Below are 27,494 nucleotides of genomic sequence, written 5' to 3'. Positions count from 1 at the left end.
ATATAATGTTAGTGATGTTTGTCAAAAGGGCACATTTAAAATTCTCTTCACTGTGCCAAAGGAAACCTCAGCACGGCTAATTAATTCAATTGGCATTTTGTGGGCTGTCGAGACTTTGATTTTATTATTTTCTTGAAATATTGTGTTTGTTTATAGATGTTATATATATCCATATATGTATATATATCTGATAAATATATATGTAATTTGTAAACAATCTTTTTTCTTTTTAAAAATCTCTCTGCTGCAGAAAAACCAATACGTGAGTGGTCCTGAGAGTTATGTATGGGGAAAAATCAGTTGGTCCCTCACTGCCATAAGGCTACATCAAGGTGAAGTTGCTCTCACTTTTTAGTCCAAATGATTTCCAGCAATCATATACTATGGAATACATCTTTATTTTAAGTTTCTTCTATGTTCTAATTTCATTTTCCCAAACATAATTAGGGTTCTTTATGTGTGTTTGTTTTTCATTTAGACACTAGTTTTATTAATATTTTGTAAGAAGAATTGACCTATTTTCATAGGGGAATTTCACAGTAAAGAAACTTAATAAAAATCTCAAAAAGAATGGAGCCATTGTGATCATCCGGAAACTTGTTTTTAGGAAAGTATGAATGTCAATATATTTGTTAAAAGCCTTAGTTTTGATTATGAATTGTGGCTAGCTAATCAATCGTATCTTAGAGCTACAAAAGAAGTGATGAAATTGGAATGTGATTTTAAGTTTGTGATATTAGTAGATTCAATGAAGAAAAAAAAGAAAAAAAAAAAACTTGTAGTTGCAAATGGTTATTGTCTTTGGCAATGTAAAGGGTGCATATATATATATATATATGTCGATGAGTTGCGTATGAAAGGAATGCAGCAACCATAATGCTTTTTGTAGTTGTCGATAAAGCTAGCACATTAAAGCCCTTTATTTTACTCTAGACGACGTGCTGGAGAGAAATGGTCCCCGTAAGTAGACAAAAGTATATAACTCCATATATAGTTTGGTTTCGATTAGGCGAAAATCATATTCATTAACCAGAATCACTCATTTTTAATTAGCAATTCCTGTGATCAAGTTAGCTGCACAATAAGGCAAGATGATGAGGGCATTTGATAAGATATTGACTAGCACCACATTGGATGTCGATGCACACGTGGCGTTACGCCCACCATTCTTTCTTTTCAACGCAGAGCTTGGTCGGTTGAAGATGACCTCCATCTTCCTTTCACACATTGCACACACCATTTCATTTCATATCTTTTGTTTTTGGTATTTCGAATTTTAGTTTATGAAGCATCATCTTGTTCTTTTGAGGGGTTCGACTAGAAAATTGAAACAAGTCTTGCGTTTTTAGACAGTATATCTTATGGATAGCTTAGTTCTGCAAGAATCATTGTAGTTTCAGAAGAATTACAGTAAGTGATTGTTCAATTATGTCATTCCTCTCTCTCCATATTCAAAAATCTGTTCTTGATTTGTATGGATCTATAAGTGTACATCTAAATTCTGTAATGTCTGCAAATCCAGCTGATAAAACCTTCTGTTTCTTGCAGGTTTGGTTCTTACATCTCTTCTGAGGGTTCTTTCGAGATCTAAAAACCTCGAAACCATTATAAACACCATCAACACTTCCATTGGCATGAACTTTGATTGACTATGAGATAAAAAAGATGATTCCAAGGGAGATTGCAGATTTGGCCAAGCAAGAAAGCAGCAGTAGCGATCATTCCAAACTCGCGTTTAGGCCCTCGACAACCACGGCTTGGTCGAGGCTAAAAGATCCGCGGATCGTGCGTGTGTCGAAAGCATTTGGAGGAAAAGATCGGCACAGCAAAGTCTGCACTGTAAGAGGCCTCAGAGACCGGCGCGTTCGCCTTTCGGTTCCCACTGCCATTCAATTGTATGATCTTCAAGATAGGTTGGGGCTTAGCCAGCCGAGCAAAGTTGTTGATTGGCTCCTTGATGCAGCTAAGCATGAAATTGACGAATTGCCGCCGTTACAGATTCCTCCCGGAAGCTTCCAGCAAATGGTGGTGGCTTCTCAGGCTGAGAAACAGCGGCTGAAGATCGGCGGAGCTTCTGTGGATTGGGATGATCAGTCGTTGAGGTCATCGTCTTCTAGGGCAGCTGTTTTTGGGGGGAAAATTAGGGTTTCAGGTGAAGATGGTGATGGTGGTGGAGATGAGAGTGTGAATAATTGGGGAAGGAATGAAGAAGACAACAATGGCGACAGGCAGATGATCGCCATGGAAAATCAGGAAAACCTGATGAACAGCAATTCTAGTAATCCTTACAGTTCGTATGCTCGATTTGATCCTTCGAATTTGAGTCTGTCTCACCCTCCGAGAAGCTATGGATCGAATTCGAATTCGAATCCGAATCCTCAACAGGAGGATTGGCAGAGCTTCGGCTTGGTTCCGATGCCGACTCATCATCATCATCATCATCATCAGGTCTTCGTTTATCAGCCTGGAACAACCACAACACAGTCGTATTTTCCGTCCGCCGGAGATTATGATCCTCGGCAGGTGAATTTTCTGAGTCGGTTTCTTCTTCTTCGTCGTCGATTGGAATTGTTTCTCAATCTCAATGTCATACTCATCGTCATCGTCATCAACAGGCTGTGAGGCAGATCCATTTCATGAGCAGTCTCCTCCCTCCGCAGAACGATGATCAGATCGACGGCCAGAGAAAAGGCCGCATTTGATTGCGAAAACCTAACAGGTCAATTTTCTGATCCGATCCTTGTCATTATTTCATGCTTCAATTTCATCGATTCCAACTGTTCGATCGATCACTGGGAGGAAGGAAGGAAGGAAGGAATACTTCAGGAAGAATATATTATTTATATATATATATTTATATAGTATGGGGAGCGATGTGTTCATAGATTTTGCATAAATATTGTCATTTCAGCTCTAATTACATATATATATATATATATGTTCTGCGTGTTTGCTTGTATTTAATTTTATATATATACGTATTTGATTGACGGTAAGTTCTCAAATGATTTATAACATTGTTATTATTAATATTAATATTATTAGGGAGGTTTTCTGTGTTATGTAATTGATCACACCTGCAGAAATGAAGGAAATCTCTGCATTAAATTAATTAATTAATTTACATATTGAATAATCGAACTCCTCCCCTCCAACTCCAAGCTTCTTGTTTCTTCTTTCAGCTTTATACATAAAACACACACACATGCACACAGATTTGATTAATTAGATGCATTTACACATACATATATATACACAATACATGAGGTCTATGTGTGTCTGTTATTGCATTTCATTAATTAAGACCTGCTACTACTGTGTAAGGACAGTAATTAATTTCAAGAGAAGCAAGCTAGCTAACATCATATATATATATATATATATCCATGCATAACATGAGCAGCAGATTAAAGAAGAAGTTTATGGTTATAGCAATATAAGTAATTATATATATATATTATATATATGTATATATGTTATATGGGTGAATGGGACAGACTGTTATGGCAACGTCAACATTACACAATATATATATATCCCACCGAGTCCCAGTCCCCTAAGAGATGACGTGTGGTGTGGACTTGTGATCGTGAAGTCATAGATTCAAACCCTCGACGCCTTAGATCATCTGTCACACATAATTCGCCTAGTGTGACTTATCTGTCGGACCTAACTTACAGGATATTAAGTTCGATCAAATATTTATCCAATACACACTTTTGGACAAACGACTATGAATCAGTCTTCATAGATATATATATATCTCACCAAGTAAAATTTAAAACTAAGAGAAATAGACCGAGAGAGCCCGTAAAAACTAAAAAGTAAAAAGGATGGATTGTGGTCCAAATTAGGAGAGAGAGAAAGAGAGGGATATAGAGAGAGGGCATTGGGGGGTGAATTGGAATAGTACAAAAGTAAACTTAAGCTAGGGTTTGCTCATCAATCATCATCATATATATCCATGCTTGACTTCTCTCTCTCTCTCTATATATATATATGTATATATATATATGATTATTGTGTAGGTAGTTATAATAATTAATTAATTAAGGACCACCTACAATGGCAATTGGCAATGCTATTAGGGTTAGGAAGGTCCCTCACCTCACCTCTCTCTCCAAATTTATTTTACATACCTACTTAGGGTTTGCTTATTATTGATATGAGATTTAGAAAATTACATAAATAAATAATAAGTGTGTATAATATATAAATTTTTTTAGTAAAATAGGTTGAAGAAATTTTGCAAAAGAAACAAATTCTTAGACTTTGTTTACGTGCAATAATTTATTTATTTATTTTTAAATATCATATTGATGATGATTTATTTGTCTAACAAAACATGACACACATACTTTTTTTATTGTTATTTTTCTAAACTCTATAATTAAAAAATCCTATTAAAACCTCAGTTCTATGAGTTCGCCATGCATGTAATATAATACTTCATTCGGCCGCCTCTGAAGGTCATATTTACATTTCGTGTCATTATATTTAACATTAAAAGTATTTTTATATTTGTATAATTTTTTGTACAAATATCTTTATATTAGTATCATTAGACACTAATAAAAATATATTTTTTAATTTTTTTAATTTATACTATATTTTAATATAATAAATAATATTCAAAGATCAACAAAAAAAAAAAAAAAAAAATGAGTTCCCAATTAGGCCAAGTTATGTTAGGGTTTTAAGTTATGTCTATTTGGCTACTGCTAAATGCTAACCAGTTATATACTACTTTCCTTCTAGTGTTTTTTTAGGATACACTTTATGCATATATATATATATATATATATGAAAATATACTATCAATCAATTGTTTAAATAATAACCATAATAATAATAATTAATAAATAAAACAAATAAACATATCTGTTGGAACATGAAGTTTGATTATATCCTAAAATCTAGGGATATGATTTAGATATTATATTCTATGGATTGATTTAGATATTATTGACATAGGCTTAGTTTATAAATATCCATGTATTCTCACTTTAACATGTGTCTGCGTTTATAATAGAATTTTTGACTTGGCAGCGCCCCCAGACGTAGATCATCGTGATCAAACTGGGTTACCAAATTCTTGTGTTATTGATCGTCTCATCTTGATTTCCTGGGAATTTTCGTAACAAGTGGTATAAGAGCCTGATTCGTTGGTAAGGTAGATTGAGAGGAATCGGACATTGGGTCGTTGTGGGAATCCCTTGTGACCTGCGGAGGTGCCTTATGTCGAAAGTCTCCTGGAAGTGTTGGGTCGGTCCCGACTGGTAGGTCAGGCAGCGGGTCCCTTTGTGATAGGCGGTGCAAGGTGGGCAGGGAATGATAAGGGTTTCGGCAAACGCAGCGGAGGAGATATCCGATGTGCTCTCATATCAAGTGAACCTTAGGTTTGTTTGTGGGAGTCAAGATGGATGAAGTCGAGTAAAAGAAGATCGATAGGAAGACGATGAGTGCTGTTCAACTAACCCTTTGGGAGAATGTCTCGACTGAATTTAGATCTGAGGCAAAGGGAAAGGGTGAAGATCAAGAATGGTCAAAGTTGAAGCCGGAGAACACAGACAAGGAAGATGCAAGTCAGGTGGTATATTGAAACTGCAAGGGGCACTTGAAACGACAGTACAGGGCGTTGAAGAAGGATCAAGGTTCGGCAATCGCAGCGGAGGAGATATCCAATGTGCTTATTTTGAGCGTCAGCAATCCAATAGAGTCATGGATTTTGGTCTCAGCAGCGTCATTCCACTCATGCAGTGATTCGGAAATCATGGAATCTTATACCGCAAGGAATTTTGGTGTTGTTTATCTTGCAGATGATGAGACACTAAAAGTTGTAGGTAAAGGGATGGTTCGAATCGGAACACCGAATGGTGGGGAGTGGAGATTGAATGACGTGAGACATGTCATGGGTCTAAAACGGAATCTGATTTCCGTGGGACAATTGGATGAGGTAGGTTACTCGATAGTTTTTGAAACTAACTCATAGAAGGTAACTCAAGGATCCATTGTGGTGGCCCAAAGGAGAAGAGATGGAACTCTCTACATGACGAAAACCATGCAAGACGAAATCAGTTCCGTGGCTATAAATAATGACACAAATTTATGGCATTCTCGTCTCGGACACATGAGCGAGAAGAGGATAGGGAAACTCATGTCAAAGGGAAGATTGTTAGGTCTCAAGTCCGTCGATATTGGAGTATGCGAGGACTGCATCTTTTGAAAGCAACGAAAGGTGGCGTTCTCAAAGGGCGGGAGAGACCTGGAAAATGAAAAGTTGGAGTTGGTTCATACGGATCTGCGGGAACCAACTTTTGTATCGACCCGTGAAGGCTCACAGTACTACCCTGTGGTCATTGACGGCGTTACAAATGAAGTATGGATATATTTCTTTAAGTGTAATTATGATGCTTTTGATACCTTTATGAAGTGGAAAGCATGAGGTTAAATATATTTCTTTAAGTGTAATTATGATGCTTTTTATACCTTTATGAGGTGGAAAGCACGTGCAGTGGGAGTAGTGAGCCGATTTATGAGCAATCTTGAAAGACAATCTAAGGTGGTGACCTTAGATGAATTGAGGTTGTGTTCAACCTCAATGGGCTTCGATGAATGAAAAAGGAGGTTTGGCGTTGTCATTGCGAACGAAATAAAATGTTGAAGTGGAAGATGAAATTGGTCTTCAAGTGGGAGATTATTGGGATATGAAGCCTGATTATATTCTAAAATCTAGGGATATGATTTAGATATTATATTCTAAATTTTTAGGGATTGATTTAGATATTATTGACATAGGCTTAGCCTATAAATATCCATGTATTCTCACTTTAACATGTGCATGCGTACTTTATAGTAAAATTCCTGGCTTGACAGCGCTCCCAGACGTAGATCATCGTGATCGAATTGGGTTACCCAATTCTTGTATTCTTGATCGTCTCATCTTGATTTCTTGGGAATTTATGTAACAATACCTATGGTGTTTAAAATATTTAATTTGAAAACTTTTTGAATTCAATACAAGTATTCGATTTAAATATAAAAGTAAATGTTAGCCATATTGTTTAAAATTAAAAATAGAACTATATTTTAGGTTCAGTGGAAGTGTACCGTGCGCACTTTCAGATAGCTACTGCGAATTTCCATGTTATAAAAAAAATAATAATAATAAAAAAATAGAAGTATATTTATATAAACAATTTTGAATTTTTTGGTACATTCATTTACAGTATTTCTTTAAAGAAAATTTCATATCAAATATTAATTTTTTACTATATAAATAAATTTAAATTAAATATATATATATATATCTCTATCTACACAGAATATCCATATTGTTATATATATATATATATATTAAATTAGTGTATTTAAAGAAAAATATATAACTCAACGTGCAAGTAATAAACAATAAAGACAATAAAAGTTGAAAACATAAACCGACACAATGGATTTGCAATATCTTGTATAAAAATAGATTTATGCATAATGTTTTGAATATATATATATATATTAATATGTGTATTTGTACAATAATATGATATGATATTTTAAAATAATAATAATATAATAATAATAAATTTTTTAGGATGCATACTAAGTAGGCAAAGACATACACTCTCTATCTATCTAAAATCCTACATCTTTTCCAAAAAATAAAGTTCTGTTTTTTTTTGTGAGTTTTACATAGATTTTTACTATTTATATATATTTTTTTTAAAAAAATATCACATCAAATAATTATTTTTTTTATATATATATTATACTATAAATTTATTTTATATTTAAAATATCACATCAACTCCTATTTATATCACATCAAACAAACGGTTGAAATTTAACTTTTTATTATTAAAAAATTTAAACTTAAAAACTAAAACCTTCAAACAAACACACCCGAAGAGTTTTATGGGTTTTTTTTATATAAATTTTTTAAATATTAATTATTGTATTAATATGTTGTACAAATTAAACAACAAAAAAAAAAAAGATTCTATTAGTCTCTTATAATACAAAGATAGTGGTATATATAAAATAAATTATATTCCCTCCGTCCCAGATACCGTGTCTCCTACACTGTAGACAGTGTATTTTAGAAGGGGTGTAATTAGTAGATAATTAAGAATGTATTAGTGAAAATAATTATCCTATAATATAAATAATTATAAATTAAGATTAAGATAACTAATTAGTTTAATTAAAATTAAAAAATTTAAAATAAGATTAAAGTGTGTAATCATTTTCCAAAAAAAAATGACATGGTATGTGGGACGGACACGTAGATATGATATCTGAGACGGAGTAGCATAAATTATATAAATATAATGATAAATACATTATTATTATTTTTTTATTTTTTATTTTTTATTTTTTGTGTCCGGCATATGGTATCAAATTTCCAATATAAATAATTAGTAAAAACTATTTCATGGACCATTAAAGCATTGTTGTAATTATTATTATTATTATTATTATTATTATTATTATTATTATTATTATTTATCTCCTTTCTACTTATTTCTTTTTAACACTAGTATTAATATCAATAATTTCAACTAATAATGTTTACTATTTTATGAATTCATAATAATTTATAAATTGTATACTTTTATTATGTAATATTATATAAATAATATTTGTTCTATGCTATTATATTTTAATTTTTTCCTATTAATTTATATAAATTGTGATAATATCATGGTAATTTTTATTCTTATTATAAAATGTTGGAATGATTAATTTTGATTTGTGGAATTGTAGCTATTTGAACATTTAAATGATTGAAAAAAGCTTAGATTATACTCCCTCCATCCCAAATACCCTGCAACATTTCATTTTTTGTACGTCTTAGACACCCTTCAATATTTTTAAAATAGAAAATAATTATTTATATTTAATCTTTTCCCCACACTTTATCCGCTCACATCATCCAAATAAAAAAATAAAATATATATTTTTCTTTCCATCACATCACCTAGTTTCTAAATTATCCTACTTAATACTATCCACCTAAAAACCCGTGCCAAAACCAAATGTTTCACCATGTTTGGGCAGAGGGAGTATATAATCAAAATAAATTTTCGTTTTGAGATCATTATAAAATTGATATGAAAAAATTAAAAATAATTTTGCATTGTATCTATATTGATAATTTTTACTTTTTAGTCATTGTAACACTTATTACCCTTGGAAAGTCCAGGGATCTTAATACCAGATCAATCCACACCGTTCATCGTGTGAAGGGAGAACCGGTGGTCCGGGGATCCAGCAAAATCACATGGCAAAAACACACGTCCGCAGCATGCGGTCGCAATTAAAATATATATTAATTGTGAAAAGACAAAAAGCTCCCGGCGAGGATCGAACTCGCGACCTTTCGCTTACGAAGCGAACGCACTACCACTATGCTACGGAAGCCCTGTTTGCTACATTTTAAATATTTGTTTTATTATAGTATAATATTTGATAAAAGTAGATTTTAATTTCAAAATAGTTGACATATTTTTTTTGATTTTTCTTGTAAAATATACATTTAAAATATATTTTAAAAATATAAATCAACTGAATTAAGCTATGGTATTAAAATTTATGTCAATAAATAAATTTTTATTTATATTTAACATTCCTCAATTTTTATGATATTAACTTGTGTCAATCGTGTGTGTTTATATATTTATTTGTATTATATATTTTTATTATTTACAAAGAAATATGAATATTATATACGTATATTTTTTATTACATTTTTAAAATCATTTATATATCTTTTATCCAATAAAAAATTTAATAAATACTATATTAGACGATGCTACAATTTAGGAGATAATGATTAAAAAATAATTGCATTTTAATATAAAAATATATAATATTATAAAAAGTATTTAAAAAATAATACTCTCCATCCCAATAGTCTTATTTACTATTTTTATTGATCCTAAAACAATAATCTCATTTTCATAAATAATCATATCACTATATACAACTACTCTTACTCTTTCATTATTATTACACAATTGTTACTACCTTTTACACCAAGGGCAAAAATGTCTTTTACATATACTTTTTACCATGTCGTGTCCAACACAACCAAAACTATAGTTTCGAAATGGAAAAAGTAATAAAAAAAAAAAATAATAACAAATTAGTTATTAGGAGTATTTGTTATGATAGAGTAATAAAATTGTGATTATAAATAAATTATATTTGAGATAAAAAAAAAAAATAAGCTGATGATACGTGATAAATAAAATCTATTTTAAAATTATCAATAACTCGACTTACATGAAAAATATTGCCTACATGGCAATTCAATATACTATTTTAGTTAGATAGTTTTTATACTTTTACTTCTAAAAGTACAAATAAAATAAATATTTTTATAAAAATTAAGAGTATTTTGTATTTGTATATACATCTTATTTTTAATATAATAAAAAGAGATATTATGAATATAAAAATAATAAAAAAAATACTTTATACTCTCTCTATACGTTAATTTTATATACTCCATCCCTCTTGTAATAAAGTATATTATAACTTTCAATATATTTTATTCATATTATATTATTAATATCAACATTTTAAAAAAAAAAAGGAAAAAAAAATTTTCTAAAAAATATATAAGATTTATTTATAATAAATAATATTTACACACTTTTTAATTTATATTTTTTAATACATTTAATTTATTCAATTAAATTTTAAAATAAAAAATTATAAATTAAAATTAAAATAACTAATCAATTTAATAAAAAAAAAAAATTTAAAATATAATATGTAAATTATTTTTCTAAAAAATTGGAAATGACATGTGACGGGACGAAATGGAAAGTGTGAAGTGGCACGGAGTACATCGATTCCACGAGGAAGGAGTGATTGGCTACGCGAGAATAAGCTGCTGCGAGGGCTTCGTCTCCAATATCTGTAGCAATGGTGGTGCCTTTGTCCCCAAAACTATTGCATAGGTAAGCTTTTCGTTGAGATCATGTGAATGGTGGAAATATCTATTGTTGAATACTAGTAACTCTCACACAACAATGAGGAATTGATTAGTTTAACTGATTATGGCTCCTTCCCGCTAATGAACAACTAAGTGAATGGCGGAAGGTTAATAGTGTGCTTCATTAGATTAGATTGTTGAGAAGAGCAGCCGTGATTCCTCTTAGCATTCGTATGAACTTAATGTCCACCGCTAGAGAATTCTTTTCGGTGTATGATTGCCAACTGCTCTGCTTAAGCAAACATGCTTATATGCCTTCCTACTCAAATTTCGTAAAATTAACCGATTGTATATTGTGATTACCTGTTATTATGATCCGAACATAGTCTGATTCTGGAGTAGAGAAAGAAGTTACGTACATTTTAGGCTTTATGTGGCCTGATTATATTTTGTTTCTCCTTAATAAAATGAATTTCAGTTCATTATGGTTTCTGCATTCATTTTTTACGAGCTGAATTTCTTTTAGTTTGTGTCTCTACCTGGTGATTCAGTCAGATAAACAATTATCCATATAGAATGGTGAATTTGATACTTTGAGGTGTTACATTATGTGGGATTCCACAAAGTATGAGTTCTTCCATTGATTCATGGTAGTGACGGCATAGCCCCATGAAACTAAAATGAACTCTTCTGCCTGATGATCCACCCACATTTGTAGGGCAAATGGAGCCTGGAGGTATTGAGTAGATATGTGTAAAATCCTCAAAATGGCCATGCCCAGCAGTGCAAAAGGTGCCATTTTGCATCATAGTTCTATATGTAGTTGATTAAAAGCCATGGCACAAACACTACAGTCTCTTTTGTCTTCAATGGTGCATTTTACGTTATTCAATGATCAATATAAGTCATTGCATGATTGTACCCAAGCACATCCTAGGAATGAGCTAAAAAACGGAAAGGAAGGCATTGGAATTACAATATGATTGTGCTCTCTATTCTAAAAGAGTTATATCATGACATGCATGATCCATTAGGAAAGATGGCTCACAAGGGTCCATCCTACTGTCTAAATAGTTGCCTGTTAGGCCAATCCCGAACTTCCATACCCTTGCCTATGACTACTTCATTGATAAGGTCTTTGAAGATGAGGCGTTCGATGGCCAACACCACGGCTGGAACCTCACCCCTGTAATCTGCCCAGTCTTCTGATTGATATTTCATGTCTGCTATTAAGAGCCTGGTGATTTCATCTTCTGCATTATCAAGATTGCAATTTGAAATCTGGCTCACATAGTCCATCTCTGTATAAATCTCATCCAACAGCAACTGTGGACTTGTCGTTTTCTTCCCCCCTGCAAATCTGCCTGAATTGATCTTACGAACCAATATTTCATCTACCATATCAAAAATGATCCTCCTTTGAATTTTCTTATCTGAGGTTGTCTTCTCATTCTTGTCGATGACTTCACCATGAAAGTTCCCCAAAGCTTCCTCTGATTGTTCAATGACATGGAACATATCAGGATTTATGAGATGAGATGATGAAACAAGCTGTTCAGTAGTTGAGATGAAGCTTGAGTTTTTGAGAAGCCCTGATGTCAATAGAACCTTGTTTATGTATACATGATCTGGATTTTGGCCACATCCAGACACCAATAAAGTAGAAGCTTCATCGGGATAATTGTGCAAAGACCTAAGCTCTTGAATGGGGTGTCTCCCGCCTTCTACTTGCTTAATGTACTCGCAACCCTGATCAGGTCTTCTGCATTCTGTTATAATTTTCTGATCTTCAAGATGCCATTCTGCTTCACCTGGGCTTGAAATATCATCTGTTGAGTTTCCGACCAAAGAACATGCCCGTCAGATGGTAAATTCATATTTCTAGCATATACAAGTACTCATTATATATGTAAATATATTTTGTCTGTGAATCCTATCACTCTTGTCTGTTGACTTTGGACAGTTCTTTTAATTGGCGCAACTATAGAACAAGGGTGGCATTTCCTATGTGGTTTGTTTTTGTTGCCTTGTTCAAAGAATCGCCACAATTAGTAGCCTAAAAAAATAAAAAAATTACAGATGGATAGTATTAATATCTCTGATATTCTTTATTAATCACTGATTGTAAATTCTGATGTTTGTTAAATCGCCATCTCTGGTATTAGATAACTCAAAAATCTATAATTTGTACAATCTATTTAGCATTCAGCAACCAGTGTATAATGAGAATAGTTACATATAACTGATCACTGTTCACCTAGTTTTCAGTAAAGTGCTACAAAACAATGGCGACAGAGGAAAAAGTTATTACTCACTATGTCCTAACTATACCATGTTATGTCTTGGGGTATGGTCTACTTGTGAAATGTTGAGAATAATCCTTGTTAGGCATCTAAGGCACATTTGCATATTGCTCAATATGATTGAAGTTGGTGACATGCTTGAAATTTTTACATGATGGATTAATACTGAGAGAAACAAAGCATTACCTTGAAAAGCTGTTGATGTCTTCTTTACTGGAGATGGAGAATCTTCACAATAGAAGGAATCGTCAAGAACTGAGATTGGACTTGGTTGCTCCACTGTGGTTGCTATATTATCAACTGCTGGCTTATGTTTTCTTGTTCTTGGCACATAATTCTGAAAGAGTTTCAGAAACCTGTCAACTAATGATGAAAAACAAATAATAAAGCATCAACTTCTCTATATAGTGTCTTTTTCATACCTTCTTTTGCTCAGCATTTATATTAGTCGAATGAGCCAGGCTTGCGATCTCTGTTTCTGTCAGAGAAACTAGGCTGTTATTGCTTTCTGATTTTACGGAAGCTGTGTCGCCTTGGTAACTTGAGTATCTTGTCTCACTACTTAGCTCACTCAGCTGATCATCACTTAACTGCAGATCTTTGGCTCTTACTTTGGTTTTCTTATTCTGGGAACCTTTGTTTATGATTTTCTTACCATGTGACTTCCTGACATCTCTTGAGTCTGACAGTGAAGTGCTGGGACGAGATGGTCCTGTCCTGAGTGGATTCTGTTGCAATCTTGGACTCGTAGTTCCAGAATTTCTTCCAGAAGTAGTACAGTTTTCTACTGTAATGTGTTGAGCTCTTCCTGAGGTTCTGCCCTGCTCTGGAGTTCTCCAAGTAGTTTTCTTGCCAGGGGATAGAAAATGCTCCATGGAGTCTTTGAGATTGTTCTTTGGTGAAAAATCTTTAGCCCTTTGTCTCTGGCCTGAGTTTTCCCTGTTATATTTAGGTTCCTGAGTTTGGACTCGCCACAATTGTGGCATCTCTGCTGCAGAGATCTGTGTGGAATATGGAAGGTTGACTCTATCTGTTGTTTTATCTGGCTTCATGATCATGACTGGAGGTCCTAATGGCCTTTGAGTTCCAGGACCCTTGATCAGAACTCGACCATGATTCTTTCCATCCTTCCAGCTTGACAAGCTAGAGTTCTGATCTGAACAGCTTCCTTCCACACTGCATGTCATCTGCAAGGCAGCTCCTGCAGATTCCCCTCTTTGATTTTCCATCTGCTCCCTTGTTTTTTCCATTGCCTCGAGTATCCGTTTAAGGGCTCGGAGATCCTTGCCTGACTTTTTGAATTCAAGTTCTGCTATCCTTTTTTCAATTTCACCATAAACTGACAGTGTCTGACGCTTTGTATCTGTTGCAGCTTTCCTAGTCTGTAAAGCCATTTTTGGAGAGCCTTGGCTGCAATCTTGTTGTTTCCAGGGAGCAGGTTCTGTTGGAAATCTCAGTTTCCTGACAAAATTGGCATCGGATTGTCTTGATGATGGAGATGCATGATTGGTTTGCAAAATGCGAGGTGAGTGAGTTACTTGGCTTGACTTGCTTTGCTCAGCTGATGAAACCATATGTGAAAGGAAAGCTTCTTTAGCATATGATTGCAGTGTTGGAGTCGAATTTTCGTGCAAGGAGATGGCATCGGGGAATTCCTCCAAGCCCATCAGCTTTGCTACAATGCTGGATGATCGATGGTGACTCCCAGATTCTTCATTGATTGGAAGAACATCACTGAAGGTCACTTGTTCCTTGTTCTGATCCCGGACAAGAAAGTTCGATCGTGACTCAAGGGCCGAGTATTTCATGGAACTTGTTTTGCTATCTAATGATAGTCTTGGGTGTTCTTTGTGCTTCCCACCCCACTTAATCGTCTCCTGTGATTCTTTTCCATCGTAAGAGAAGCGTGGGAGTGCAAGCCGCTCTTTAGTATTCCTTGTACTTTCTCGGGGCTTACCCGGAACATGAGCCAGCCCCTCACAACCTCTGAGTTTTGTCTTCTCAGAATCAAGCTGCAATGAAGGCCTGGGGGAGTCGATGTGCTTCATCACCTTGCCTCTCCTTTCATTAGCAATCCGGGATTTGACAGGCAGGGCACGTGCTTCTCTATACACTGAATCTTTCACTACGTCCTGAAGATCGAGCGATTGTGTGCTCTTAGCTGATGAAGGCTGTTGCTCTTTTGTGGCAGTGGCCAGAAATGTGCTTTCAGGAATATTGATTAGCTTCAACGGAAGGGCATCTGGCTGAGCTACCTTACTGCAATCAATCGAGGAGAATGTCGAGGTTGAACAAGTCGAGGATGAGTACGAGGCCCTGGACGATTCTGTGGAGGTTCGTGGCTTCTCTTTCTGCATCTCCAAACCTTTTTCCTGCAAAGGTACGTAATCTAATTACTTCTCTGTTATCAATCAATAGAGAAAGCAAGCAACTGCAAGAAAATAACTCATTTTGCCTGTTTTCTTCTTACCATGGCAGCCTTCATGGACTTGTAATCCTGCTGGTGTTGAGGACCTTTAAACAAACACAAATTGAAGCACTTCTAGTTAGCAGAAGGTGCATGAATTATTGATCATTGATGCAGTAGCAACCTTATAGGATTTGATCTATATCCATTGAGTCAACAATCTTAAAGGTAATCAATTCACTTGTAAATATGAAACAAAGAGGTCTAATGTGATGGCATGCCTAGGGAATGAAAAAGCAGAGTTGTGGTGCCTGGGTTGAAGAAGACTGAATTGCAAATGTTACCTTGAAGCAGCCTCTTGTGGCGGTGGCTGCTACCTCGTCGGGCAGCGAGGAAATGGTGACGATCAAAGAGTTGGAAAATTCCATTCATGCATCCAATCTGCTTCTGCAGATCTCGGCTGTCATCTGTAAGAGGTGGAACTCTCCTAACTGACATGTTGAAATCTTCCTTCAATGCCAAAGACAGAAGAAATAAGGTTGTTACTGCTCTCTCTCTCTCTGCCTATACTTGTCTTGCTGCTCAAATTCTAGTCTCCCAGCTATATATCTGCATTTTTCAAGTGATTAATATTGTCTCCAACTGATTTGCAAGTGTTCAGGCAATTAAAGCCAAGAGATTAGCCCTGGTTCAAGATTTCAGGGCAATCAGATCCTACTCATTATGTAATTGTAAGGTTCTAATCCATAACTATATATATATATATATATAATGTACTCCTGTTTGTATCTGGGAGGATTCATTGCACTAATTGGTTTCAGTTATTTAAGCTTTTTCTAGATTGTATGAACTGAAAGAAATGAAGACAAGAATGGACAGAGCACTTACCATGAACTGAAATTGTACAGAGCTGGTGAAAGGCGCCAGGAATCAGTAAAAGGAAACTCAAGGATTGTCCCAAATCTCGTTTCCAACCACCATTGAATGCATCAAAGCAACTGTCAGCAAGAGATGTTTTAATACTTCTTGGCTTTCTCACACAACAATATGAATGAATGGAGGTTAGCTCCCTGACTGTCTTTTGGCTCTCTTTTAAGGTAAAAAATAAAGGCTGCTGAATCTGAATGCCAATTATATTTTTATAGAAGGAATGGATGATATATATATATATATTTATATAACTCCAGCAAGTACTTCATTTTCTTATTTGTTTTTAAGGTGAGAATGTGGGTCAGATCCAATGTGAATATGTGGGACATCCACACTTTCTATGGCCATTTTCTTCCATGCCCATGTGGACTTTGGAGCCTCTAGATTGGCATGTGGACTTTGTCAGGTAATATTAAATTATTTCATTTCTGCACTTGCAATCCACTTCAATCTAAACCAATTTTCAAAACATCTTCTTTTTCTGGAAAATCATCCCTAGAAAAAACCACCACATTTTTTTCTGGAAAAAAGAAACCAAAAAAATACTTGCATCTTAATTAGCTCCATTTTCTTGATTGGTGCAGCATTTATTTGCATGCATGTATACACACATACATACATAGGCTTTTTTAAAACAACAGTTACAGCATTATCAGCTGGCAATATTAAATTCTGGTGATAAAAACTTTCAAAAAAGGGGTCACATATAGTCATTAATGGGCAGTTGAAATTTAATCTGTTGCCTCACATTACTTGTGCTGCCTGCCATGGAAAAAGATTAGCTGCTTCTGTACAATGTCGTTGGAACTATTCAATGCTGGATTTTCTCTGCAACTTCATTTAGTAATAACAGGGCTCTCCAGTAGTTCCTATTATTGTTATTACATTTATAATTTTAAATTTTTATCTGAACTCTTTGATAATCCATGTGCACTTGAAATGTTATTTGGAAATCTGTAGGAATCCCTACTATTTCTTGACCACTGCTGCTTACAATACACAAATAATAAATAGGATGGAAGATGATAATGACATATATGTGAGTGTGTGTAGATTAAGGGACACTATGATTCCCCACCTCATCAAGGATTGCCTGCCTCTTGCCCTTCATCTATTTATTTCTTTGTGGGATTTTTTATATTGATTAATTTTCTTCCTTATTCTAAACATGGCTGTCCAAGCTTCACCAGCTAGCATTTAAAAAACCAATTATTGCAGTTTTGGTTATGAATTTTGCCAATTCATGCATGATCATGCTTGTGGGACATCAGGTAACATCAATACTACTGTTCATTCTTATGTTCCCATGCTTGCCTGAGCTCTCTTTTATTTCTTTCTTTCTTCCTATTTGTTATTATTATTATTTTTATTAATTAGGGGTTTTGTAGTCACTGACTGTGATATGATATTAATTAAGATATTATTAGTCGAACTTTAAATCTTTTGATGTGTAGATATATCATTGGCTGCATGTTCTTTGGTCTGAACAAAAATTAAAGTGATTGTTATTGGGCAAAGGTTGCATTAAAACCTCTTTAAATTTCTCCACATAATTTTATCCTTGTTGCTCTTTTCATTTTATCCTAAACTGAAAGCTGTAGAAAAATTTATGAGTAATTCCAACCACTTATCTTCTTTCATTATTTGAGAATCAATGCAATTAATTGGTTATGTGTATCCTTAGAGAAATATCAATGTGATTCCTTTACTTCCAAAATTACTCACTCCTATATCTTCCTTTCAACTGTTTACTTTTGTGTATTAATTCACTGTAGAACTATATTTGAGATGTGTGTATATATTAAAGATCACCCATTATTGTACATTATATTTGTAATCTTTATAGCCAAATTAAATACCCTCATTTTAGATCCCACCCCCACTAACATTTAGGTATGAAAAATTGAAAAGAGAGTTCCCAAAAATAAAATAATAGGAGAAGCCATTAAACTAATCCTTTATTCAAAGAACATGGGATGTAGTAACCAAGAAGATCCCTCTATACCATATACTACATCTTGGATATATACCTACTATACCTATGCTATATATATACATATATATATCTATATGCTCTACAATAATTGTACTTGTGGGTGCTCAAAATTTGACCTCTCTATGCCCTCCAAAAGCCCCTATTATTTATGGTTATGATTCAAGTTTTTTGACTTTTAGGAGCCACTTAGTAGAAAAATGAAGAAATTGTAGGGCTTAGGGGATGAATGGAAGTTTGTAATTTGTTAAAAATTTAGATAGTGCAAGAGGATGATGATTATGTGGAAAGTGTAAGAGAGATGATCCCATGAGGGCTGCCTCAAATTGAGAGGGCAAGAACCAACTAAGCTGTCCTAATCAATCAATTGGAAAATACTATGTTCCAAGAAACCCTACCCTTGATAAGGTCCAACTTGATTGGCACATGACCTTTCCCCCCACCAAATCAACCATGTGCATGCATTGCATAAATTATTATTATTATTATGAAATTTAGTTGGGGTCAAATTTGGGATGATGATCATGCATCAATGACCTAATTAATTCTCTTTTAGGGGGGATCAATGCTACATTATCATGATTTCTAACTCATTGATTATTGAAGGTAGTGATCATGTTCTCCTTTGGGAATTTGAGCCCATAGATAAAAATAAGAATTTTTTTTTTTGTAATGGGTTAGGTCAAAGAAGGGGAAGGGGAAAATTGGAAGAATTTTCTACTATAAAATATAGTGTTTTCAGTCAGTGCTTCGAAGATACACAATTTTTCAAAAAATAGTACTCAAAAAATAAAGATATAATAAATACACAAATAATAATAATAATAATAATAATAATAATAATAATAATAATAATAATAATAATAATAATAATAATAATAAAACAATAAATATATTAAGGAATAAAAATACACAAAACGTCGTTTACAAACACACCTTTAGCTTTCTTGTGTTTTTGCTGCTTTGATAGTATTTTGAAAATAATAAAACTTTGAATTCAAAATATATATTTTTTCATTCAAAAACTAGGAAATAAGTATCGAGTTTGTTCTTGAATAAAAAATTAAAATTTTTTTTTTTCCATGTGCTTTAATTTTTACTTTTTATTCAATCCATTATTTACTTTTAAAATTACTGCATCTAATATTTTTTTTATTATAAAATATTATATTTACTAATTAATTTTTATATAAAAAATATCATGATCAAATAAAAGATAAATATTCTTTAAATATATTATTTTTAATGAAAAATATATTTAGATAGAATATACTGTAAAGGTAAAGCTATGCGAACGCGTAGTTGTGTTTTATCTCATTGTTATTGAAAATTATAAAATTATTATTGGAAATTGTTAATTTAGGATTATAACATTTAATTTTTTTTATTTTAGATATTCTGTGAGAAAATAAATGTATTTTTATTGAAAAATATAGCCCATTTGTATTATTGAAAATCATGTAACTATTAAAAGAAAAAATTTATTTTTTCTACTAATAATACTAAAAAATAATCCTAATAAGAAACAAAAAAAAAAGAATCACACCTGTATATATATATATATATATATGTATAGGGTTTATTATTATTATATTTTGGCCAAGGGCTTATCAAAAAGCAATAATCGGATGTGCAAGAAAAAATACAGTACACCAAAATTTTAGTATCCATTAAATTACATTCTTGCACCATACACACAAACACGAAATGATTTAAAAATTCAGATTGTAGTATATAGTCCAAGAAGCTTGGTGATGAAGAATTCTGACAAGTAATAATTAAATGAAAATGGACAGAATCAAAATTGCCAGTTCATGTGGCAAATACAAAATCACAAGCCATCATCTCTGTACTGCACATGCAATTATCTTATGGTTTTCTGCAATCTGATCCATTGGGATCTGAAAGATCAACCCACAAAATTTCAATAAATTAATATAAAAAAATAACTGTCAATATCTCGATTTGAAAATGATGATGATCCCACTTCTGCTGTCAGGGTATTTTATTATAATCATTATTTATATATATATATACAATTAAATATATTCCACATCAAGAAAAAGGCAATTAATTGGGCTACAACTATAGGGAGAGATCTTATCCACCAATTACATACACATACATATACATATAATTCCATTTTATAAGACATCAAACTGTCCCCATTTCATTAGGATCCAAGTCATTGTATTGTTAGGGTCAAAACCTAATTCCTGCACAATTGGAAATTTATGATAATTTGTAACTATGGAAAACAACCTAAATCATCATTTTAGGTTTGGATATTTATTTCATATCTGGTTTCTTGCATGTCAGTACAGTAATGATTCACTCCCAAGCTTCACATAGAAGTAGAAAACAAAGAACAAAGTACCCACAAGATTTCAGTATATCATATTTAGGTAGAAACAAACACATAATAAATATCACTCACTTAAATTTGCAATCGTTTTAATTCAAAACTTTAGCTAAATTTTATACATCAAGCTCCGATTAAGTTCAAGTTACCCGGCATCACTCGATAAGCTATTCGTATGTATAGACATGTATTGTCATGTCACAAGAACTAATATCGCTTCATTTTAGATGTCTTGTATGCGTGTGTGCGCATACATACATACATACATACATGCATATATATGTATACCCGATAAAAAAAATTTCTTTTCTGGTTGAAAACTCGATCGTATAACTATACGATTGAGTTTGTTCAAGCTCAAGTTTGAGAGTATGTATGGCGCGCGATATACTTGAAGTTGATAAGACTCAGCTTCCAAAAATGTTTGGGATATTTAAGAAACAAGAAACAAGAAACATCACTCATGTGTGTAGTCACTATGAATGAATAAACAGCCCACAAAAAGTGATTTAAGTTCACCTCAAGTGTTCCAGCAATATTAACTATTCCCATGTGATCGTAAATGCTCTATAAAGAATCGATCTTTTGTCATCAGATCAGATGCATGGGAAAATGAACAAGGGCCACATGCATGGCTTCAACTTCTTCAACAAAATCCCAAATAGCTTTCAAGGATTCATAGCTATTCAGCAATAGTTTTGAAAGCCTTTCTTGCACATGTCACTTTCCATCCCATCAAAAACCATAACCATATACACACACATACATATATATTCATGTGATGTCAGTTCATATTTTGCATTTGTATTATATCAACATGTCTTGTATTGTTGGTTTATCTATCTATATTTGTGATCAACACCATGCTGAATGATATTCATTCTGACATGTATAACTAGAATATTAATTCTTCACTACATCATGTATAGCAAAATTATCTATAGCCACCTCATCAATCATCTTTGACAACATTTCAAAGTAAGACTACTTATCTTACCTAAAACCTCAAAAGTGTCCAAATCCAATTTTCCAAGCATCCCCAATATCCTCACCATTCCATCCCACAGCACCATTACCATTATGGAGATCTTTATATATTACTACTATTATTTACAAGAAAATAAGAAAAAGTACTGACTAACCTTTCTTGCTCTGTAGTACTGTCCTAAAGGTTCTGCCCTTTTGGTGTGGCATCGCTATCAAAGAATGGCAATAATTGGAGACTGTACTATTGAGATGCATCTAAGTCTTGGTTAGTGTAGAATTTGCAGAAAGTTTTTGGACTTACTAGGCATGCTGGTCATCATTATGCCAATTCTTGTTTTCATCCTTCCATTCTCTTGTGTTGGATCTTTTTCTCCACCCTAGGCCAAGAAGTACATCTTCTTCAATCATGGCTTTCCCATTGTTTACTGTTACAGAAAATGGGGGGGGGGGGGGGGGGGGGGGGTGGGGTGGGGGGGAGCCCATTTCTCTTTCTGATGAAGCTGAAAATTATAGGAAACCTCCAAGCAAAAATATATGTAGATAAGATATTTGTAATTGTGAGTCTAGAATAATTAAGAGACACAGATATAATAAAACAATATGCTAGAACACACAATTCCTTTGAGATATTTGTAGCCTTTTCAAATAACATAAGCATATGTTATTTGTAGCACGCCAAAACTTAATGACAAAGTTAACTCAAGCAGACGCTTGTGTTAAGTCATCAAATTGATCCACAAAGATGTAAAATAATCCAACGTTGAAAATGAGAACACAGTAACAACCAATGGTATGATCCCAAAAAGCATCAACTGTTTATCGAACTGAATTCAAAAAGTTATTATGAATTTCAGTTCAAGTATATATAGTAGCAATGGATTAAAGATATATGCTCACCGGCTCCAACCCTTTTTCCAGTTACTATCAGTGTGAAGCTGCCCAACTCATTTCTATAATGTATATATGCGTATGTGTGTGTGACTGTGCATGTTGGACTTACCTAAATAACTGCATCTGTATCCTATATTTGTATATTTGAGATCAGACACCTTGCTCAGCAGCTCGATTAATCCAAATTCAATGAGCAAGAAACAAAAAACATATATAGCTTCCCAAGATCATTTAAGCCCTTCGAAAGAACTCAAACGAGGTACGGCATTGGATTGTTTTCCGTTTGGTTGGACAGTGTTTGAAGAACTCCCGAGTAAAACCCCCATGACAAATTACTTTCATTTATAGCACCCTGACCAAGTGGATGTTGCTCGACATATTTCTGTACATTTTCAGATGTTAGCAGCCCTTGCAAATAAACTCTCAGATCACCTCCCGGACCTGCAATGCAGATAATCGCCTCATTAAACCAGAAAATGTAGATGTTGGACGTGTATATAATATAGAAGCATATTCAAGAAATGATGCACAATGATGACTCCGCATGTTTATTTAATCTTCAGAGGATATTTAATCTTCAGAGGAGGAAAATGTTGTGAAATAATGATCTAAGTCAGTTTAACATAGAGAATATAGAAGGGAAAACTGAATGGATCATTGTAATCAACAGAAAAGTATCAGCAAAGTTTTTAGATCCTCTCACTGCAATTGCTTCTTCATCAGCTTATGTAAGTTCCATGATATATTTCAATTTCTAACTCTAAGGCTCTAATCCCATGCAAGTATCTCCGAACATGCAAGAAGAACAGTTCACTCAAAACCATTCTTCGCAGAGATTTCCACAAGTTCAAGCACAAGCCACTTTTAAGTAAAATGAATGAACAAGATAGACCGTGCCAACTAATACAAGAGAGACTTTGGTCCTCTGAATTGTCTTTAATAGGGTTACTTTGCTCCCAAAGGTGACAAAATACATCTAATTATGTTATTAGGAACATTAATTAGTAGTAAACTCTTTTCATAGGAATGTAATGCCATAGAAGAAAAAGAAGAAAAAGTGTAAAAACATAAATTATGAAAAATAAATAAGTCAACCTTACCTAATGAATTGTCATTCTTATTCTGATATTGGTACGAATGTGGAAATATTGCAGTATGCAACTAAAGGACAAATTAAAACAAAGTTAGAATCCACCTAAACAAAAAGAATGAGTTATAGATATATTGCTCAGATTATGTGAGGTTAAATACTTACTGGATTGAGCAACGCCTTATAAGGAGAATCATCCAACAAAAGTGTGTTTGATTCATTATAATCTCCTTTCTTCCAAGGCAAAGTAGGATCTTCATTTTCCCAAATTTTACTCAGTTCCTTGCAGACCAGGGGCTTATGTCTGTTCTCAAGAGTATTGTACCCGGTTTGGGTACTATGATACATATCCTGCATCCAGTAGTAAGTTCATGTCCAATCAATATTTGATTTTTTGGGATTAGAACCAAAAAAAATAAAAAAAAACAAACATAACCACATCATATCATAATTTTTTAGGATCTAAGATATAAATTTAGTTTAGGTATCACATACATTTATAGAGAACCTATTAACGTGGTCCTTATTTTAATGTGTTATGTGTTAAATCATGCATAGCATAATAGATACCAATTTACTTGAACCTCAAAGCATGAGTAATTTTTCTATGGTATAGACCTTGTTGGATGTTAGTAAGTGTCGTGCATACCAGTCTATTCCATGATACATGCCAGAACTGAACTTAAATAACCAATAAATGGGACTTACGATGTATAACGCATTCCTTAAATTAACAGAAATTCCTCTATAAAAATGCAAAGTCCAATTCACCATAAGCCAGATGCTTAAAATGTATCAAGAACAAAGTATATGTAAATTTTAATTAACATCACATAACTGATCTACATATCTGAATAGAGGTTAACTCAGGCAATTGTGTTGAAAATTTACCCAACAAAATTTCAGTTTGTTCCTCAGACCTCCCAATAGATAAGTAACAACCCTATCAATTATTCTCCTGCAAAACAAATACATGTCCCCAAATGAGTACGATAAATAGTAAGAAAAAAGTTCAAAAAGCATAAGCAAACTAAATTTAGGAGTCTAAATCGTTGAAATTATAAAGAAAATCATTCTGTGTGAGTTTGTGAGAAATAATCAAAATCAGAAAAGGAAGTCTAACAGTTTGAAGAGTACTTGGATCTTGACGACCATATGCCCACATCGAAATGTTGGAAACAGAACTTCAAAAAATCATCACAGAATGGTCTCTTGAAAACTGCAGAATCATGAGTTGGTCATAATTAATCCAAATTGAACATCATACTATCACAATAACAAATGCAAGAAGTGTTTCACAATACAACAACATCAAATCTTACTTGCTCGCCCTAATATATAAGCATCTGCTGTGCAATCTAGTGGTGGTGGCATCACTATGTGTGCAAGGAGACCATTCACATCAAGGACAATAAGCTTTTTCTTAATACGAACACTGCGGGGCACTATTCCTGGATGTAAATCAGTGGACACACACTCTGCTTCCTTCACATCAGGAGAAGCAATATGTTCAGCCACACCAATATCATGACTGGAGAAGGTATTCCTGCCTTCATAGTTTACCCCATTCATACCACTTTTACAAGTTTCATTCTTTTCATCCACTGGATCAGGGTTGATCTTATTCTGAATTTCAAGAGGAACAAGTTTCTGTTCCACTTCCATGGGTTTGAGTCTAGGTCCTGGCCCTTCACCCAACTCAGATAAAATTCTGTTACTTGAATCTGCAACCACATCTGATAAATCAACAGTTTCTCTATCTTTGCAGGAATCCAGAAGGTTGGCCGTGGAAGGTCCTAAATCTGATAAAGACGATTCTTTTCTTGAGGAAAATTCAGATTCTTGAGCTGCACACTCTATGTTTACCACATTTATCCCACCATTAGAAGTTTCATCCTCATCACCCATACGAGTCTGGCTGGGCCTATGTTCGATAGTTTCAAGAGAAAGGAGTTTCTCCTCCATGGGTTCCATTGAAGGTTCAGTCACAACTTCAGCTAATACAGAAGAATTTACGTTACTTGGGACCTCAACTCCTTTGGATACATCAACAGGCTCTGAATCCTTACCCGAGCTTAAAAGTTTATCCTTATCAAGCACTATATCTGATAAAGATGTTTCTTTACTTGTGGAAAATTCGGATTCTGCAGCTTTCAACTCATTCTCAATGTGGATGCCTTTGATCTCTTGTCTATCTGATAACTGCAAATTTAACTTCTCATTTGTTGGGTTTGTACTTTGGATTGCATCTTTTACTTTTGCCACCTTTTTTCGCTTCCTTCTTTTTCTTTTGCCACTCACACCCCCTTCAGCAGGGTTTACTGTGGACTCTATATCCATCAAGCTCTGGTCCACACCTACGAGCTCATCCTTAGATTTTACCTTCTTGACTCTTTTCCGTTTCTTTCTCTGTTTTGCATTTGTATTAACACCAGGAATGCTGTCTATTGGCGCTGACACAGGATCCTCAACCGCTGGTTGCATGGGAGAATCAATCACAGGAATACTTTTTTCCAAGGTATCTGTGACTATTTTACAATCTCCAATTTTTTCAGGCACATCCAAGTTTCCACACATCTGCTCAGCGATTTTTGCTTCATTCTTCTCCATTCTCTTCTTCTTTGCTCTCTGCGCCCTTCTTTTACTTGATCTGGTCTTCAAACTATCTCCAGCTTTAATTTCGGCTACCTCTATATCCATGCTAGATGATCAATGTGTCTTCCAGCAATTGATGGAGATATCTCTATGTACAGAGTTTTCAGTTGATATTCTTTCTTATAACAACTTTTGAAACTCATCCAGATTCCACCTTCACCTAATTGTCTACTTGTATACTTCACAGTTTAAACCTGAATCCAATGAAAAGAGAATAAAGCAATATAACACTTGCCACCATAACACATTAATCAAGCAAGGCAGAAATCTATATATATATATGGATAAATAAACCAATCTCTTAATACGCAGCATTGGTTCAACACCTCAACGACACAAAATTACAAGTCGATACAATCAACAGAAACACACAATTTCCAATACAAGTATAAATCCAATCAGGAATTGTATGACTATTCACTACTGCATCATGTATATAACAACTTGATGCAGAATCAAAGAGCAATACCATCGATTTGTATTCACTTTTAGAATAGCGTTAACTAAAAACCCTCCCTCTGTATTTCAATCGATGAAATCCAAAAAAAAAAACAAAAAATGATCATCCAATTCCAGATAAATTTATCTATCAAATCCACAATCCATTGCTAATGAGAAAATCCGATCCAATCCAGCAATAGATCATTAAAAAATAAACTTATAAACAATACTCAACAATACATCAGCCTAACCTTCATCCGAAACAACAAAGTCAACCAATGAAGAGGATTCCATAACAGAGCATAAATAAAGAACGAACCTGATGCAAACCGCAGGCAACGAATCGTCTCTCCACAGACAGGATTCACAATCGACGAAATCCAAATATACCAATCAAAGCTTCCGTTGAACAACCAATAATTAATAAATTTCTCTCCGATTGGTTGGCGTAGACCAAAAGTCACTTCACAAGGTAACGTACAGATAAGACCCCCAA

At 33.7% G+C, this 27,494-nt stretch overlaps 3 protein-coding genes, 2 long non-coding RNA genes and 1 other non-coding gene across 10 annotated transcripts; 3 read left to right on the top strand and 3 right to left on the bottom strand.

Moving 5' to 3' along the window:
* Nucleotides 1-195: 195 nt before the first annotated feature.
* Nucleotides 196-3,111, top strand: LOC127258547 (transcription factor TCP5-like). Of its 2 annotated transcripts, none has more exons than XM_051285425.1 (3): nucleotides 196-332; nucleotides 1,549-2,523; nucleotides 2,616-3,111. In XM_051285425.1, the coding sequence occupies exons 2-3, from the start codon at nucleotides 1,666-1,668 to the stop codon at nucleotides 2,700-2,702; spliced, it is 945 nt and encodes a 314-aa protein (XP_051141382.1). In that variant the 5' UTR covers nucleotides 196-332; nucleotides 1,549-1,665; the 3' UTR covers nucleotides 2,703-3,111. The 2 variants fall into 2 exon arrangements, with proteins under 2 accessions (XP_051141382.1, XP_051141381.1); XM_051285424.1 differs by lacking the exon at nucleotides 196-332 and adding an exon at nucleotides 948-1,410 and having other exon boundaries at nucleotides 2,616-3,110.
* A 6,234-nt stretch (nucleotides 3,112-9,345) lies between these two features.
* On the bottom strand, nucleotides 9,346-9,417 carry TRNAT-CGU (transfer RNA threonine (anticodon CGU)). Its single transcript has one exon. It is a non-coding gene; the product is annotated as a tRNA-Thr (tRNA).
* A 1,401-nt stretch (nucleotides 9,418-10,818) lies between these two features.
* Nucleotides 10,819-14,977, top strand: LOC127258551 (uncharacterized). The gene is made up of 3 exons (XR_007840329.1): nucleotides 10,819-10,964; nucleotides 14,615-14,767; nucleotides 14,840-14,977. It is a non-coding gene; the product is annotated as an uncharacterized LOC127258551 (long non-coding RNA).
* Nucleotides 11,807-16,628, bottom strand: LOC127258544 (protein LONGIFOLIA 2-like). The gene is made up of 6 exons (XM_051285420.1): nucleotides 16,538-16,628; nucleotides 15,994-16,159; nucleotides 15,713-15,756; nucleotides 13,665-15,614; nucleotides 13,429-13,579; nucleotides 11,807-12,768 (listed from the first exon to the last, which is right to left on the bottom strand). Exons 1-6 carry the CDS (start codon nucleotides 16,538-16,540, stop codon nucleotides 11,999-12,001), a joined length of 3,084 nt encoding a protein of 1,027 aa, XP_051141377.1. The 5' UTR covers nucleotides 16,541-16,628; the 3' UTR covers nucleotides 11,807-11,998.
* On the top strand, nucleotides 15,498-18,361 carry LOC127258549 (uncharacterized). 4 transcript variants are annotated; one of them, XR_007840325.1, is made up of 6 exons: nucleotides 15,498-15,622; nucleotides 15,721-15,798; nucleotides 15,935-16,187; nucleotides 16,311-16,380; nucleotides 16,490-16,710; nucleotides 16,868-18,361. It is a non-coding gene; the product is annotated as an uncharacterized LOC127258549 (long non-coding RNA). The 4 variants fall into 4 exon arrangements; XR_007840327.1 differs by having other exon boundaries at nucleotides 16,490-16,746; XR_007840328.1 differs by having other exon boundaries at nucleotides 16,304-16,380; nucleotides 16,558-16,710.
* A 4,320-nt stretch (nucleotides 18,362-22,681) lies between these two features.
* On the bottom strand, nucleotides 22,682-27,494 carry LOC127258545 (uncharacterized). Its single transcript, XM_051285421.1, has 7 exons — nucleotides 27,318-27,494; nucleotides 25,225-26,751; nucleotides 25,040-25,121; nucleotides 24,794-24,860; nucleotides 24,068-24,253; nucleotides 23,913-23,973; nucleotides 22,682-23,253 (listed from the first exon to the last, which is right to left on the bottom strand). Exons 2-7 carry the CDS (start codon nucleotides 26,600-26,602, stop codon nucleotides 23,063-23,065), a joined length of 1,965 nt encoding a protein of 654 aa, XP_051141378.1. The 5' UTR covers nucleotides 26,603-26,751; nucleotides 27,318-27,494; the 3' UTR covers nucleotides 22,682-23,062.

The sequence above is a fragment of the Andrographis paniculata genome, unplaced genomic scaffold (assembly GCF_009805555.1).
Source record: "Andrographis paniculata isolate CXL003 unplaced genomic scaffold, ASM980555v1 Contig59END, whole genome shotgun sequence".
Lineage (NCBI taxonomy): Eukaryota > Viridiplantae > Streptophyta > Magnoliopsida > Lamiales > Acanthaceae > Andrographis > Andrographis paniculata.
The sequence above is the reverse complement of the archived record's forward strand: the minus strand, read 5'-3'. Positions and strand labels throughout refer to the sequence as shown.

Excerpts from the sequence above, each read along its gene's own strand:
- LOC127258547 (XM_051285425.1), top strand. The coding sequence starts at position 1,666 with ATGATTCCAAGGGAGATTGCAGATTTGGCCAAGCAAGAAAGCAGCAGT. Across the intron at positions 2,524-2,615 it reads GAGATTATGATCCTCGGCAG|GCTGTGAGGCAGATCCATTT; the intron begins GTGAATTTTCTG and ends CGTCATCAACAG.
- LOC127258544 (XM_051285420.1), bottom strand. Across the intron at positions 13,580-13,664 it reads TAAATGCTGAGCAAAAGAAG|AATTATGTGCCAAGAACAAG; the intron begins GTATGAAAAAGA and ends AAACTCTTTCAG. Across the intron at positions 12,769-13,428 it reads GACATCAACAGCTTTTCAAG|ATGATATTTCAAGCCCAGGT; the intron begins GTAATGCTTTGT and ends GAAACTCAACAG.
- LOC127258545 (XM_051285421.1), bottom strand. The coding sequence starts at position 26,602 with ATGGATATAGAGGTAGCCGAAATTAAAGCTGGAGATAGTTTGAAGACC. Across the intron at positions 25,122-25,224 it reads TTATATATTAGGGCGAGCAA|TTTTCAAGAGACCATTCTGT; the intron begins GTAAGATTTGAT and ends ATGATTCTGCAG. Across the intron at positions 24,254-24,793 it reads ACAAACTGAAATTTTGTTGG|GATATGTATCATAGTACCCA; the intron begins GTAAATTTTCAA and ends TACTGGATGCAG.